The 14,817-nt window shown below is 33.5% G+C and overlaps 1 protein-coding gene and 1 pseudogene across 1 annotated transcript; both read left to right on the forward strand.

Moving 5' to 3' along the window:
* The window catches only part of LOC109045711, a 32,511-nt pseudogene that overhangs the window by 15,167 nt on the left and 2,527 nt on the right, over positions 1–14,817 (forward strand).
* On the forward strand, positions 1,648–6,475 carry LOC122141207 (5-hydroxytryptamine receptor 4-like). The gene is made up of 5 exons (XM_042747803.1): positions 1,648–1,664; positions 1,766–1,897; positions 2,937–3,137; positions 4,554–4,704; positions 5,903–6,475. The coding sequence occupies exons 1-5, from the start codon at positions 1,648–1,650 to the stop codon at positions 6,473–6,475; spliced, it is 1,074 nt and encodes a 357-aa protein (XP_042603737.1).

Genomic DNA, 14,817 nt, shown 5'->3' on the forward strand with positions numbered 1-14,817 from the left:
AACACTGGTGTCTGTCAACAAACATAAACAAAAAACATGCTTCAGAACTGTTTTGAGAAGGTGCTTAAGTTTGAGCCATGTATTATTACTATGAATTATACTACTACTACTACTACTACTATTACTATCATGTGCCCTGCAATAAACATTTACTCATACTCATACTAATTTTATGAGAAAAAAAAAAAGGAAAATTGGCCAAACATTTCGGCCAAAAAAAAAAAAAAAAATCATATATCGGCCATTGGCTGCCCTGATTTCTAGATATCAGCATTGGCCAGAGAAAAAAACCCATATAGTCGACCTCTATTGCTGACACTTACTGCAGTTAGCTACACATAAGTGCAGTTGTTATTTATGTATTTTGAATGCAAAACACACTTTATTTATTTTTTTAAATTGTGTTGATTTGTTATGCATGTTGTTTATTAAAACATTTTTTGTATAACTAAATGTTCCGGACCTTTGGGGTTATAGAAATTAATACTTTTATTTAGCAAGAATACTTTAAATTGATCAAAAGTGATGATAAAGACATTTATAATGTTACAAAAGATTTCTATTTTAGATAAATGCTGTTCTTCTGAACTTCCTATTCATCAAAGAAACCTGAAAAAATTCTACTCAGCTGTTTTCAACATAATATTAATGATAATAAATGTTTTTTTTTCCCCTTTTTTTTCTTTTTTTTTGAGGAGAATATTATTATTTGAATGATTTCTCAAGGATCATGTGAGTGGAGTAATGATGCTAAAATTCAACTTTTTTCATTTTAAAATATATTCAAATTTCAAATAGAAAACAGTTATTTAAAATAGTAAAAACACTGTATTTCAAAATTAATTATTTTAAATATTTTTGAATTCTTGCTGTTCAAAAACTTTTTATATGATTATCCCCTTCATATAATTATTATTTATTATATATATATATATATATATATATATATATATATATATATATATATATATATATATATATATATATACACACACAAGGGTTTGCTAAATGCATAAATATAAATGTAAATATATAAAAAATATTTTTTGTAGTTATAATAATCGTAATATGCCAAGTAAGGAAGCAAGCTATAGAAAAAATGCAAGAGAAGAGTCACTTTCCAAGTCAGTTTTACAATGGCTTCATTTCACAGATACTGCTAATATATTAAATATTCACACGTCTTGTATTCCATTCAAATTTGCACATTTTAGACATTGCATTGCAATGTTTAAAGTTTATTAGGTTATTGCTATGTGCAATGGTTATTAGGAATATTAATATTTTTTTAGGTCCTAATTTCTGTAACAAAGTAAATTTCAAATCACTGATTTGGTCAACAAAATGCTGATTGACAGCATGCAATGATTAGTTCTTGTGAGCCTGTAGTTTTGCTTAGAAAGGAAGATGGTCAGACACTCATCATGGCTCATATTTATTTGTTATATCCTACCAGCCTGTGTTTCATTTACAAACGTGCTGATGGTTTAGTCTCAGTGCTCTCACTTTGAAGCTCATGCTGAAAGAATATGATTGAATTTGGGATGTGAGAACACAAAACAGTTGTGGTTTATCCCACAGGAGAGGGACTGCATTGTCTTGTGTGAACAAAACCCCATCTGACCACTTCCATACAGATGACCAGTGATGGCCAACATCATCAGGCTCAGCGGACGAGTAAGAACCACCTCAAAATATTTGATTACATATATAAGTATTGATCTTATCTGTTTATATATAATTGCCTGTGTATTTTTGTCTACAGTTCAGTGGATGAAGGTGTGTCTAAACACACTTCGAAGATAATGCTGTCTGTCATCCTGGTGACCATCATTATACTGACTGCACTTGGAAATTTGCTTGTGATGGTGGCTCTCTGTAAAGACAGAAAGCTAAGGTAATGCTGGTTTCATATCTACATTTAAATTGGCTGTGTCAGTGTACATTTTTGATTTTACAATAAATACTATATAAGTTTAATATGCAAGATATCTAAAAGTAAGGCATTTGTAGGTTAAAGGGATTGGCTAGTTCACGCAAAAATGTCTGTCATGAATTACTCACCCTCATGTCGTTCCAAACCCGTAAGTCCTTCGTTCATCTTCGGAACACAATTTAAGACATTTTTGATGAAATTGTTGAATAAAGTTGTTATTTTGTTTTCTTTGCACACAAAAAGTATTCTACAGTTGAACCACTGATGTCACATGGACTATTTTAACAATGTCCTTCTGGCCCTTGAACAGAGGTCTATGCAGGGTCAGAAAAATATCTTAATTTGTGTTTCGAAGATAAATGAAGGTCTTACGGGTTTGGAACGGGTGAACTATCCCTTTGATGTTACAAACAAGTAACACTGTGGTTCTCTGGGGTTTTCAAAACATGCTCTGTTTGTTTGAGAACTTCTGATCAGCCCCACATAGCAAACAATAGCTCAACCAATGGCGTGAGTTTGGGGTGGAGCCATCTATTTTTCCAACCAATGGCAGATTGTTCATACTTTAAAATGGTTAAGTTAAATAAGTTAAAATGGATCGTTTTAACATTTTCTGTGTTCTCGGAAGCTGAGGTCATTATAATTGGGTAAACGTCAATAGCGGTGAACTGAAAGAAATATAGTTTTTTCTTTATGTTCCAATTTTCTCCAACAGCAAAAGAAAAAAAAAAATCCATGATATCGTTTTTTTTTTTTTTTTTTCAAATTTGCCATCCCCCCCTCAGCCATTGTATTACAAACTCTCAACTAGCAGATTTAACTAATTTTCTGTAACTTGATACCAGGGTAATATAACATAACTGGAAATGCATCAGTCTGTGAGGGCTCTTGAGTATGATAAAGTATCATTATAGCTTAAACATGAGTATTTTCTGTGTATAGACACTAAAATAAAATGTTTATTACTGCTATTTTTGTTTATTTACTGTTCCGTATATAGGAAGAAGAAGACCAACTTCTTCGTTGTATCACTGGCATTTGCAGACCTTCTAGTTGCACTTGTTGTGATGCCGCTGGCAGCCATAGAGCTGACCACAGGTCAATGGAAATATGGAGAGACGTTCTGCTTGATCCGTACCACACTGGACGTGCTGCTAACCTCTGCGTCTATTCTGCATCTGTGCTGCATTGCACTGGACAGGTGAGTGTGTTTGTATAGCTAATATAGAAACAAAACAAAAATAATGACTAATGTTGTTCTACACCAAATAACTGCTTGTGTTGCCATGGCAATATTGAGAAAATAGGTCTTAAATTAGAACATGTTGTCATGTGCGTAATAGCTTTGGGACAACAGTCTTCTTCGCTAGATTTGATGATATGTTTTTTTTCTCTCTAAAACCTGTTTGGTTCATGACAGTCAATAATTGGGGAATAATTAAGATCTTTATTTTAAGTATTTTATGCTTACCACAGCTGCATTTATTGGATCAAAAAATACAGTAAAACTGTTATATTGTGAAATATCATTACAAATTAAAGCAGCAATAATAATTAAGCACCAAATCAGCACTTTAGAATGATTTCTGAAGGATCATGTGGGCACTGAAGACTGGAATATAAGAAGAATAAATAATATTTAAAAATATATATTAAAATAGAAAACTGTTATTTAAAATTCTAATAATATTTCACAATATTACTGTTCTTATTGGATTTTTCATCAAATAAATGCAGCCTTGGTAAACATAAGAGATGTCTTTCCAAAAAGATTTATCATTCCAAAATTTTGGATTTATTTATTCATGCATGCAGTTTATTGTAACTTTTTTTCCCTCTCTAAACTGTAGGATTTGCATTTTGGCAACCAGAGGCACTCTGAAAGGTTTAAGCCCTGTAATCGTGCATAACAAAATTACAATGTTCTACAATGCTTTTCTGGCACCTTGCTGTGTTATATGTAAAGATGATGTCCAGCCTGTGTTATAATGTCTAATTTCTATTTTGTCCGATTCCTAATAGTTATGTTTCTTTGATTGTAAAATGTGTTTTATTTACAACTCACAGAGTGAACTGTACATTCAGAAATGTACTCACAAAAAAGAAACACATAGTTTATGTCTTTGACACTAACTCCAGGGGTTTGTCAGTGTGTCAGCTAATTATGTGTAATTTGCTGGATTACGTATGCAGATTTTCTCATGCTCACCCATTAGTAAGACCGCAGCTCTCTTGGCCCATATGAGAGCAGCTGTGATTTATGCACCGCACCTGCTCCATATGGCAGTAACATGACTCATTCTTAGTCTCTCAAAGCCTCTCTCTCTCTCTTTTGAGCAACAAATTCTGTTTATCTGTCCCACTGTATCAACAAGTTCTTTCTCCATCCGTATGATTCCCATGGCTCATGATGTCTTTGCTTCTGCAGTCTCTAGTGAGAGCATATTTTCTGGGTGTACATAATTCACAGCGTTAGCTTTTCAAGGAAAGATCAGCAGAATCATCTGGGTATGTGAAAGTACAGTATGTGGGGACATATTGATTACGAAAGACACTGTACTGCCTGACAGCATCCATGTATCATTCTTGAGATGTTTGCACCTCTTGTCTTGGGCAGGTACTATGCGATTTGCTGTCAGCCTCTGGTCTACAATAACAAGATGACACCTGTGAGAGTCTCGCTGATGCTGGTTGGATGCTGGGTCATCCCCATTTTCATCTCTTTTCCCATCATGCAAAGTTGGAATACCATTGGAATTGAGAGCTTTGTAAGTAAAGAGCGGTTGGATACATTCTTCTTATTATGCTGATGTTATATATCTTTTAAGTAATCACTATCTGCTAGATCTCTGTAAGATGCATAAAAAAAACTTTGTTTTGAAAAAAAAAAGCCACAAATTCAGGGTACATTTTTTTTTAAAAAATTTTTAAAAATTGTATGTTACATACAATTTTTTTTAAATTGTATGTAACAATTAAAAAAATGAAATGATGTTATTTACTTTGGCTATATTGTAGAAAGGCTCTAAATTATGTTACTTATTGAGTGTTACCATTTTAAGGAAGGTAATATTTTTGGTAATTAAAATAATAAAATATATTTTAAAAAATTGAATATGAATTCAACAGATTGCACCACTGTTCAAAAGTGGGAAGTCAGCATTTATTAATTTAAAAAATATATTTTTTAGTATTCAAAATAATGCATTAAATTGGTTTAAAGCGATGGTAAAGACTTTTACATTGCTACAAAAAAATTATATTTTCAAATAATTGTGACACTGAAGACTGGAGTAATGGCTGTAGTTTTGCCACCATAGGAATAAATTACACTTTAAAATATATAAAAATATAAATAATTTATTTTTAAATTGTAATGTATTACAATATTACTGTTTTTACTATTTGATAATTTAAAGTAAATGCAGCTTGAACAGTAGTGATTATAAAAAATTGGTTGTATAGAATTATGTTGTATTCATTTATTTGTTAGATCTAGATCTTTATTTGTTAAGACCTCAGGTGATAAATCAGTACAATATTGGTTATCAGTAATATTGGTTACCGATATTAGGGATTTTTTAATTTATTAGTCAATATTGTATATAGGTATATATATTATGTTCAGGTCAATTTAGGATATTTCATTGTGGCTGCTTATTTTCTACTATATATGTGTGTGTGTGTGTGTGTGTAGATGGCATTTTACAGAATCTAACAATAATTTAAGCTTAATCTAAGGTTAATTTCTGGTAAATGTAATCTTTAGCAAATCACAACATATACATTGTTAATACTGTACTTTCACTTGTTGCATTTAAAATGACTAATTTTAGTTTTAGCGACAAAATAGGATAGAATTGCAATATCAACCATTTATCAGTTATCATATCATTACAACATATCATTATTATATATTGATGCATCCTTAATTTATTTTCTGTGTTTTTTCATGTCATTTCCCAGATCGAACAAAGAAAATTCAACTCCTCCCATAATTCGACTTGTGTGTTTATGGTGAACCGACCCTATGCTCTGGTGTGTTCAACCGTGGCCTTCTATGTGCCTCTGGTGCTGATGGTTCTCGCCTATCAGCGAATCTATGTCACCGCTATGGGACACGCTCGGCGAATCGGCTCACTGCACCGGGCCGGCTCAGCCCCTTCTTCGACTTACCCCAACCACAATCAACAAGGCTCCAGTCGCATTAAGAACGAAACCAAGGCAGCCAAGACGCTGGCTGTCATCATGGGCTGCTTCTGTCTGTGCTGGGCGCCCTTCTTTATCACCAACATGGTGGATCCCTTCATCAATTACAGCGTGCCCTGGCAGATGTGGACCGCTTGGCTCTGGTTGGGTTACATCAACTCGGGCTTGAATCCGTTCCTATATGCTTTTCTGAACCGGGCTTTTCGGAGAGCCTTTCTTATGATCCTGTGCTGTGGAAATGAGCACTATGCCCCACAGGAGGGCTTTAATCCGAGCAGACGGCGCTCAGAGTCTGTCAACGGAACCTCCATTTCTCTAAGGTACAGTTAGTCCCTATTGAACACACTGAGCTTTCAGAAATGGGGTCTCTGGGAGAAAAGAGATGAAGGATAACCTTATATATGAAAAGTGCATGGAAGAATGTTGGTAAAGTGCTCTTAATGGAGATTTCTGGTTGGACTCACTGCATCATTAAGGTCCTTTTACTTTTTAATTTGTTAATTGCTAAAAGCCATATATACAGAAGAACACAAATATATACACAAAACGTTTACACTGTTCAAACCTTTGGGGTCGGTAATATTTTTAATGATTTTGAAAGTAGTCTGCTCACCAAGACTCAAAAATAAAGTATAGGAAGAAACATTGTATTGTAATATTGTGAAATACTATTAAAATTTAAAATAACTTTTCTATTTTAATATATTTCAAAATTTAATATATTGTAATAATTTTTTATATATTTTAATAATTTTCAGCAGCCATTACTCCAGTTTTCACTGTCACATGATCCTTCAGAAATCTTTCTAATATGCTGATTTTGTGCTCAAGAAACATTTCTTATTGTGATATGTGTTTTGTGTTGTTGTGATTTTTAAGAATTTTGTGCAAACTGCTACATTTTTAAGTTTCTTTAATGAATAGAAAGTAACAGCATTTATTTGAAATAAAAGTCTTTTGTTACATTATAAACGTATTAATCACGTTTGACGAATTTAATAGGCCTATATCCTTGTAGAAAAAAAGGTATTCATTTATTTAAAAAAATAACTGACTCCAAACTTTTGAACGATAGTATGTTTATCGTTTTTGATTTTGATGTTAAATGTTTTAATGAATATTTCTGAAATTAGTTAAGTTCTTAATTTCTATATCAGGGACCTTCAACAGGGAATCAATTACTAAACTGTATTTTTTACTAATATTTAATCTTCCATACTTTCGGAGAAAAAAGGTAATGTGCGGTAAACAAAAATACAACTCAATCTAAAGTTATGAGCTAAAATTCCATTAAATGTTTCCCTGTCACTCACAAAATGCATTATGTAAAATTTAAATGCAATGTGCCAATATAGCTAATCAATAATTGTTATGGTTTTGCAATGTAAGTGACATAGTGTAGAACTTAAAATGCTACCCCAGTTAAGGGATCCCTGCTCCTTCTCTCTATCCTTGGCCTGAAAAATGCTAAAAATGTTAGAAATGATAATGTCACAGTAATCTTAGACTATCTTAGACATTATCATAAAAATTATCTTTATAAAACCCATTTAGAAGCATGCTAATACCATACAGGCTTTTACAAGACACTTAAAAATGACATAATCGGCTGGAACATGCTCTGTAACTTTGAAAGTGAAATCTGTTTAGCCGCAAGAGCTGGTAGAATATTCAGCATCAAGTCTTTCCACGATTCCAGTTGTTTTTCTCCTCATAGTTTCAGCTGGTTTTAAGTAGGCTCTGCTATTACAAAGGCAATTACCCCCAAACTGGATTTGCATAAGAATAGATGACATCACTTTGCGACTCTTGAACAAAACAAAGCACATGGTTGTGACCATGCAATGCTCATCGCTATGAAACTTTATGATCTGCGTAAAACAACAGAGGCATTTTAAATACACCACTATTTATTTCCCTGTCTTTTATTTGTGCATTTCTATTATTCGTGTGTGTCTTCCACCCCAGGCAAATGAATTACTTCACTGATGTTTTGACCTTTCTGGTTTTTATAACTAAGGCCAGTACTCTGAATGTCTACACTCCATGGTTTGCCGTCTCATTCTAGAAAAAAACATTGTCGTTTTATGCACCAATATAATGGGTGTATCCTTATGATTTGCTTTGTTACAATGATGTTTTGGGGAATTATTCCCCATTTTATTACTGTAAAGTGGCTCTAGACAAACCATGATGTTTGGTTTGCGTGAGTAGTCTCTTTTTTTTTATTTTTGTGTGCTGCAAAGCACTTGGCCAGTCATGTGGCATCTTATTTCAAGTCTTTTAAGTCTTATTTTGCTGTATATTAAACTAGCTAACTATTTTTTGACAAATTATTTGTAATAATAATAGTATTTGTAAAAGTTTTTACTACATTTGATGGCAGAACTGTATTAGCTGAGCCACTGACACAGCTTACTTCAAAGCATCTGACACACTTTACCCCACATCTACCATTTTGGGGACAATAATTAATTGTAATCATATATAACAACAACATGTTTTGACTCAGAATTTCAGTGGCAGGCATTGTCTGGTCAACCAAATGGAATTTTCTTGATCAGGTCAACCATATTATTTTGAATTAAAATCATAAAAATACTGCAAACCATAAAAATCTACCAAACATAGATGACGGTCAATAATGTCTTCAAAATGAAATCACATGATGCTGGACAAATGTTTTTGTGATAAACCATTTTTTAGTTTTTGTTGGGGGTGTTGTGTTTTGCGGTGGACCAGCAGTGCACGACACATGAAATCTACACAACACAATGAAATTAGCACAATACAACGGAAACAAGTCACAACACAACACAAACAAGCCACAATCTAACATTATTAGCATAACACAACGATTTCTTTGTGTTGTGGAAATTTGGTTGTGTTGTGCACTACTGGGCCACCATAGTGTTTGGTTAGAAACAGCTGACATTGTTTTGTGGATGTGAGTAAAATAGAATACTATCTTATTGGAAAGAAAATACAGTTTAAACAATCTATTTCTAAACCAAGGTATTTCAATAAATTAAATAATTTTAAGGGTATAGTTCACCTTAAGTTGCTGGTCCCCATTGATTTCCATAGTATGTAAAAAAAACACAATGCAAGTCAGTGGGGACCAGCAACTGAGCGTGAACTATCCCTTTAATATACATAATATTGGCTAACATTTTTTATTCATTATTTTTGAACTTTTAGACTCATCAATTCAAAAAGCATGAAAGGACAAAAAAGCATCTTCAAGCAAACTAAGAAGCAGGGTGCACAAAATAAATGTGTGAGATTATGGTATGTATTCTCTTAATGGATATTTCTAAAGAAAATTGTTAAAAAATATGTATAATTATCATCAGTGGACATGAAATGTACCCTAAATTGCAGAATGAATAACCCATAAATATATACAGTACAAACATACACATAGTTTTCTAGATTTAGAGGTGACTAAATATTACATTCTAAGATTAATAAAATAAACACAAATAAAGAGGAGGTTTGATTCTAATCTAGTTTAACTTTAGTGTTTTTTCTTTGTTCTCGCAAAGCAGTCTATGTCAAAATGGTCTCAGAGGCTGTTTCTAAAGGAAGATTTACCCACCTCTGCAAAATATTCCCCTGTTGATATTATTGTATCCTAATTAATAGTACACATTCAGCTCACTTAATTGCTTTAACGTCTCTGCTTGTTCCAGTGTTTTGTTTTAAAGCAGCTTTCAAATGGTATAAATATAAGGATTTAGAGTTACACTTAGTCTCTTTTGTTAGGGGCTGCTGGAGAATCTGTCCTTGTGCAACACGAGCGAATACACAGTGAGAAGTGATTTTTTATTTATTTTTTGTCTGAAAGCTACAGCCTTGATCCCCTCAAGTGCCGCATTTTTCCCACTTTGTTCGTTATCAGACTGATGATTGGTGATGCAGAAAAGGTGTCAGAAGACACAGCTTTCTCTGCTTCTGTTTCCATAGAGACTTCTCTAATGGCCAGCATCCAGCAAACCTTAATCGTCAATAACAGCCTTTCACATTTTTCATATTCTACACATTTTTTTTCTAGACCGTTCCGGAGGTATGTCTGGAATGTGACATTCTCCCTACCAAGGAACATTTGGGCGACTTAGCCATGTGGTTTAAGTCCGCTCTCTACTCTAGGGCTTTGAGTTGAGCTTTCTGAATCCATTCAGTGGCAGTCGGACTCACGTTTCGCTTGGTGTGACTGAAAAAGTGTCACGTTTGTGAGAGGAACTTTGGACAATTGGCTCAATCAGAACCAGGTACCACAAAACACTGCTGTTTTCCAAGAATTATTAATGCAGGACTGTGTCCAAAACCTAATCAGAATGATATGTACATGTTAGCAAGCTTCAATGTAAATGTCTCAGTGTTCAGGTTCAGCCAAGGTCAAATCAAATCTTTCACACAGCCGTGAAACCCAAAGCCAAGAAATGAATCCAAAACATATGAGAGAATGTTTTATTGTTGATGATTGAGGAATGAGAACATCCTGATAGCGTTCTCTCGCTGATAACTTCTTGAATAGCAGCTGAGATGAAGGTGGTCACATTTTTTATGGCTTTATCTTAGATTAAGGACATTGTTGTTATTGCTGTCTATAAAAACGTCCCGTTAGAGAGAGAAATTCAATTTGATGGCACTGTGCGATGCGGCGGCCTTGTACCCTGACATCACTTTTATTCAGACCTGTCTCAACACATTTTTAAAAAAGCATCCAACCTGTGATTGAACGCTAACTCTACCTTGTGATGAATTTGACACTGCTGTAAAGACCTTAAATATTGATTCTGATGTTTTAGGGTGTCAGCTATAATAACTGTGTAGTTTTAGTTTCTGCCATTAAGATCACAGACACTTAGAGTGGGTTAACAGGAGCAATCTGTTAATGTCTCTAATTGATTTTACAATGTACTTTACAAGCCTTCCCTCCTTGCCGAAGCAGTTATTAACACAGATTGATCTTAGAAGTGGCACAATTTTGGCAACCCTTTATACAAATAGTGCCAGTGATGAGTAAACCTCCTCACCGTTTCTAAAAGAGGGCATAACTATCAAATAAATAGTTATTATTATTATTTGTTTTCTTGCGATTATAAACTATTTGCTGTAATCTTGGTTTGACTTTCAGCATTGAGCTTCTGTCTAAATTGTTAAAGGAATTGTTCATCCAAACATTCAATTATCGGTGTTATTATTGTTAACTACAAAACTAAAACTGTTAAAAATAGTTTTCTGGTCATTTTAATAAAGCTGAAATAAAATATAAATATTGGATGAAAAGCTTAAAAATTAGAAATGTTGTTTTGGCAACCGACTGAAATAAGTTTAAGTTTCAAGTTAAAGTACTAAAACTACTAGAACTGATTATATCTGAATATACACAAGTGTAAATGAGAGTTGAGAGCCGAGATGAAAGATTATTATTGAATAACAGCTTGAATTTTGGTCTGTTCCTCACACAAATCTATTGTATGTCTTAAGAAGACTTGGAATAGATTGCCTAAATCATATGGTAGTTTTGTCATTTCTGGAGTTTGAAAACCCTTGGTCACATTCACTTTTATTCTATGGAAAAGAGCTGTATGAACATTGTACTAAACATAGGGAAGCCTGTATCTGCTACTGAATAAAAAAAAATTAAAGGTAATTGTGACTTTTTATCTCACAATTCTGACTTTTTTTCTCTTGCAGTTCTGACTTTTTTCTCAGAATTGTGTGATATAATCTCGCAATTGCGAGTTATAAAGTTATACATTTTGAGGGGGGAAAAAGACTGATATGTTCTCAGAATTGCAAGTTTATATCTCACAATTATGACTTAATAACTTGCAGTTGCATCTTATAAAGTCAGAATTGCGACATATAAGCCTGCAATTCTAAAAAAAGGTCACAATTTCGAGATATAAACAGTTGTGAACTTTATTATCTTTTTTCTATATAATTTATATCTTGCAATTGCGAGTTTATATCTCAGAATTCTAAGAAAAAAGTCAGAATTGTGAGATTAAAATTCACAATTACCTTTTTTATTTTTATTCAGTGGTGGAAACGGGCTTCCATATAAACATCTACTTTTGTGTTCAGTGGGAAAAAAAATAAGTCACAGAGGTTTGAAATAACTTGAGAGTGAATACATTACAGAATGTTCCATTTTGGGTCTATCCATTTAATACTGTACATTTAAATATTACCAGTTTTAAAGTCCATGTATTAATTTAATAATTTCTTTGATACCTATTAAAGAGGCTCAAATAAAAAAATAAAAATTAGATTATCACTGGTGTCTAGGCAGTAACCTGAACACATTTGATCTCTACTGTTTCTCTTGTGAAGTCTAAATGAGATTCGGCTGAGCATTTGAAAGGTATCTACTATAACTCACTGCTAAAGATGATGTTTCCATGTTTGGTCAAAACCGCACCAGTTTCACTCTCAGCTGCACTAAATCCTTGTGTTTCAGGTTAATGTCAGGTCAGGCTATGAGCTGGTCATCAGACGAATAGACAGGGTCTTGCATGCATATCTATTTTAAATCATTTCCCCTGTGGTTTAAAAATGTTCACAGGGAGGCGTAACAGTTCTGACATTGTTTTGTATTTCTTGTTTTAATGCCAAAGACATATTGTTCAGGCGTCCAGAGGCTTTGTACCTCTGGTGTCCATGTGAACATATTGATCCAATGTAAAGGCAGTGCCAAATTTGCCTAATTATTATTATAACATAAGAGTACAACAGATATTTGGCCAGGTGGAATTTCAGTATATGGCCTCTTTTTAATTTTCACTCACAGTATTGAAAATGTTTTGTTTTATATGATTTCTTATCTCATGCAGAATGTGCACGGATTGCTCAAGAAATGCAGCCTGATAGATACAAGTGAGGAATCCTCTTGTGGTTTGATTTGTTACAGATGTTTGGGATGTTTTTAAGTGATCATACTGCTTGGATGTGATTATGTTTGATTTGGATATCAGAATGAAGGTTTGTTTGGTTAGATATATCTGCACACATTCTCCGGAACATTCTTATTTTTGACCACCTGTAGTGTCTGTTATATCTTAAGCACAGTTCACAGTAAGCACAGTGCGGTTTACTGCGAATGTAAACTTGTGTGCTCAGTTTCAAGTCACACTTTTATTATTATTGTATACCTAAACGGAAATTGGTCATGAGAAAAAAAAAAAAAATCTAAATAATCTCTTCATGAAGAAGTGCAGAGGAAAGAACAGTGGATAATGTTAAATGTGTACTTTATATGTCAGGCACAGTTACAGATGAATGAGATAGACTAATTACTGCACTCAGACTTAATTACTTTAAGAGAAGAAAGTTGAGTGATGTTAACGGATGTTCCTCTTCTCTGGCAATAATTGGTCTGTGCAGTTACTTGTTGGATTTTATTTGCCCATTCAATTCTGTTTCCAAGCAATATCTACGAATAATAGAGGACGGTGTTTCTTTGTTAATTAGTCAGTCATTATTGCACAATAAACCCTGACAGGGTAATGTTGAAATATTTGAGGATGTTGAAAGATTTTTTGATAGCTTCTAGCTAAGGGCAGAAACGAGATGAGGACAGAGATCAGTCAAAGAAGAAAGCTTTGAGACAGACAGGCTGCTCTTTTTACAAAGTTTTCAAAGCTCAAAGCCTGCCTGGCCTGTTGTAGGAATCTGTTTTAGCATATGGGGAGAATTATTGGACATTAGGAGTATAATGTAACTCATAAAGGGGGGAACTCAACTGAACTGGATTACTGATTTTATCAATCTCAGTTTTCTTATAGAACAGTTCATGAGAACGGCATGAAAAATGTTTCAAGGCATGCCTGTCAACCCAAAGGGTTCCTCTTTTCTTTTGGGAGATTAACAATAGTTAGATCTGATTGCATAGTGCTAACTGCAATATTATTTAAAGATGATTTTTTGTTAGGACATCCTAAAATTGGATCATCTGGTCAGCAATACAATTTAAAGGGACAGTTCAGCCAAAACTGAAATTTCCTTACCGTCATGTTTTTCCAAACCTGTATGAATTTCTTTCTTCTGTTAAACACAAAATAAGAGATTTTGAAGAATGCTGGTAACCAGTTGCAGGTAGCCATTAACTAACAAAAGTAACATTCTAACACAATTCCAACATTCTTCAAATCTTAAATCTTTTGTTTTGTTTCAAATTCGTACAAGTTTGGAACAACATGAGGGTGAGTAAATTTTCATTTTTGGGTGATTTGTGTAAAAAAAAGTCACTACGTGTCTTAAGAACTTCCCACAATGTTAGAGAGGTTAGAAAAGTGCATATTTTAATACATTATTCACCCCATTATGTACATAATGTACAACTGACAAATAACAATCCTACAGTCGCAAGGCATTCTGTGAGTAAAAGCTAACAAGGTTTTCATTTATGACCGTTGATTTGATAAGAATAATTTAATCAGATTTCACTCTGACATTCAAGGTTAATCTCATTTTGTCCTGGGCAGCAGAAGCACATTTACTTCTTATAAATCAACATTAATTTACAAAGCAAATGTATCAGTAAAGAATAACATTTCCATTTCGCCTGAATTAATTTGCTTAATGCGTTGTAGAACTTTGTACCAAACTATGTGATCGTGAAATTATGTGTATTTTTAGGTACATATATTATATAGCAG

Source organism: Cyprinus carpio, chromosome B21 (assembly GCF_018340385.1).
Source record: "Cyprinus carpio isolate SPL01 chromosome B21, ASM1834038v1, whole genome shotgun sequence".
Classification (NCBI taxonomy): Eukaryota; Metazoa; Chordata; class Actinopteri; order Cypriniformes; family Cyprinidae; genus Cyprinus; species Cyprinus carpio.

Bases quoted from the DNA above. Each gene is read 5' to 3' on its own strand.
- LOC122141207 (XM_042747803.1), top strand. The intron at 1,898-2,936 runs GTAATGCTGGTT...TTCCGTATATAG, and splicing joins TGTAAAGACAGAAAGCTAAG to GAAGAAGAAGACCAACTTCT. The intron at 3,138-4,553 runs GTGAGTGTGTTT...TGTCTTGGGCAG, and splicing joins TGCTGCATTGCACTGGACAG to GTACTATGCGATTTGCTGTC.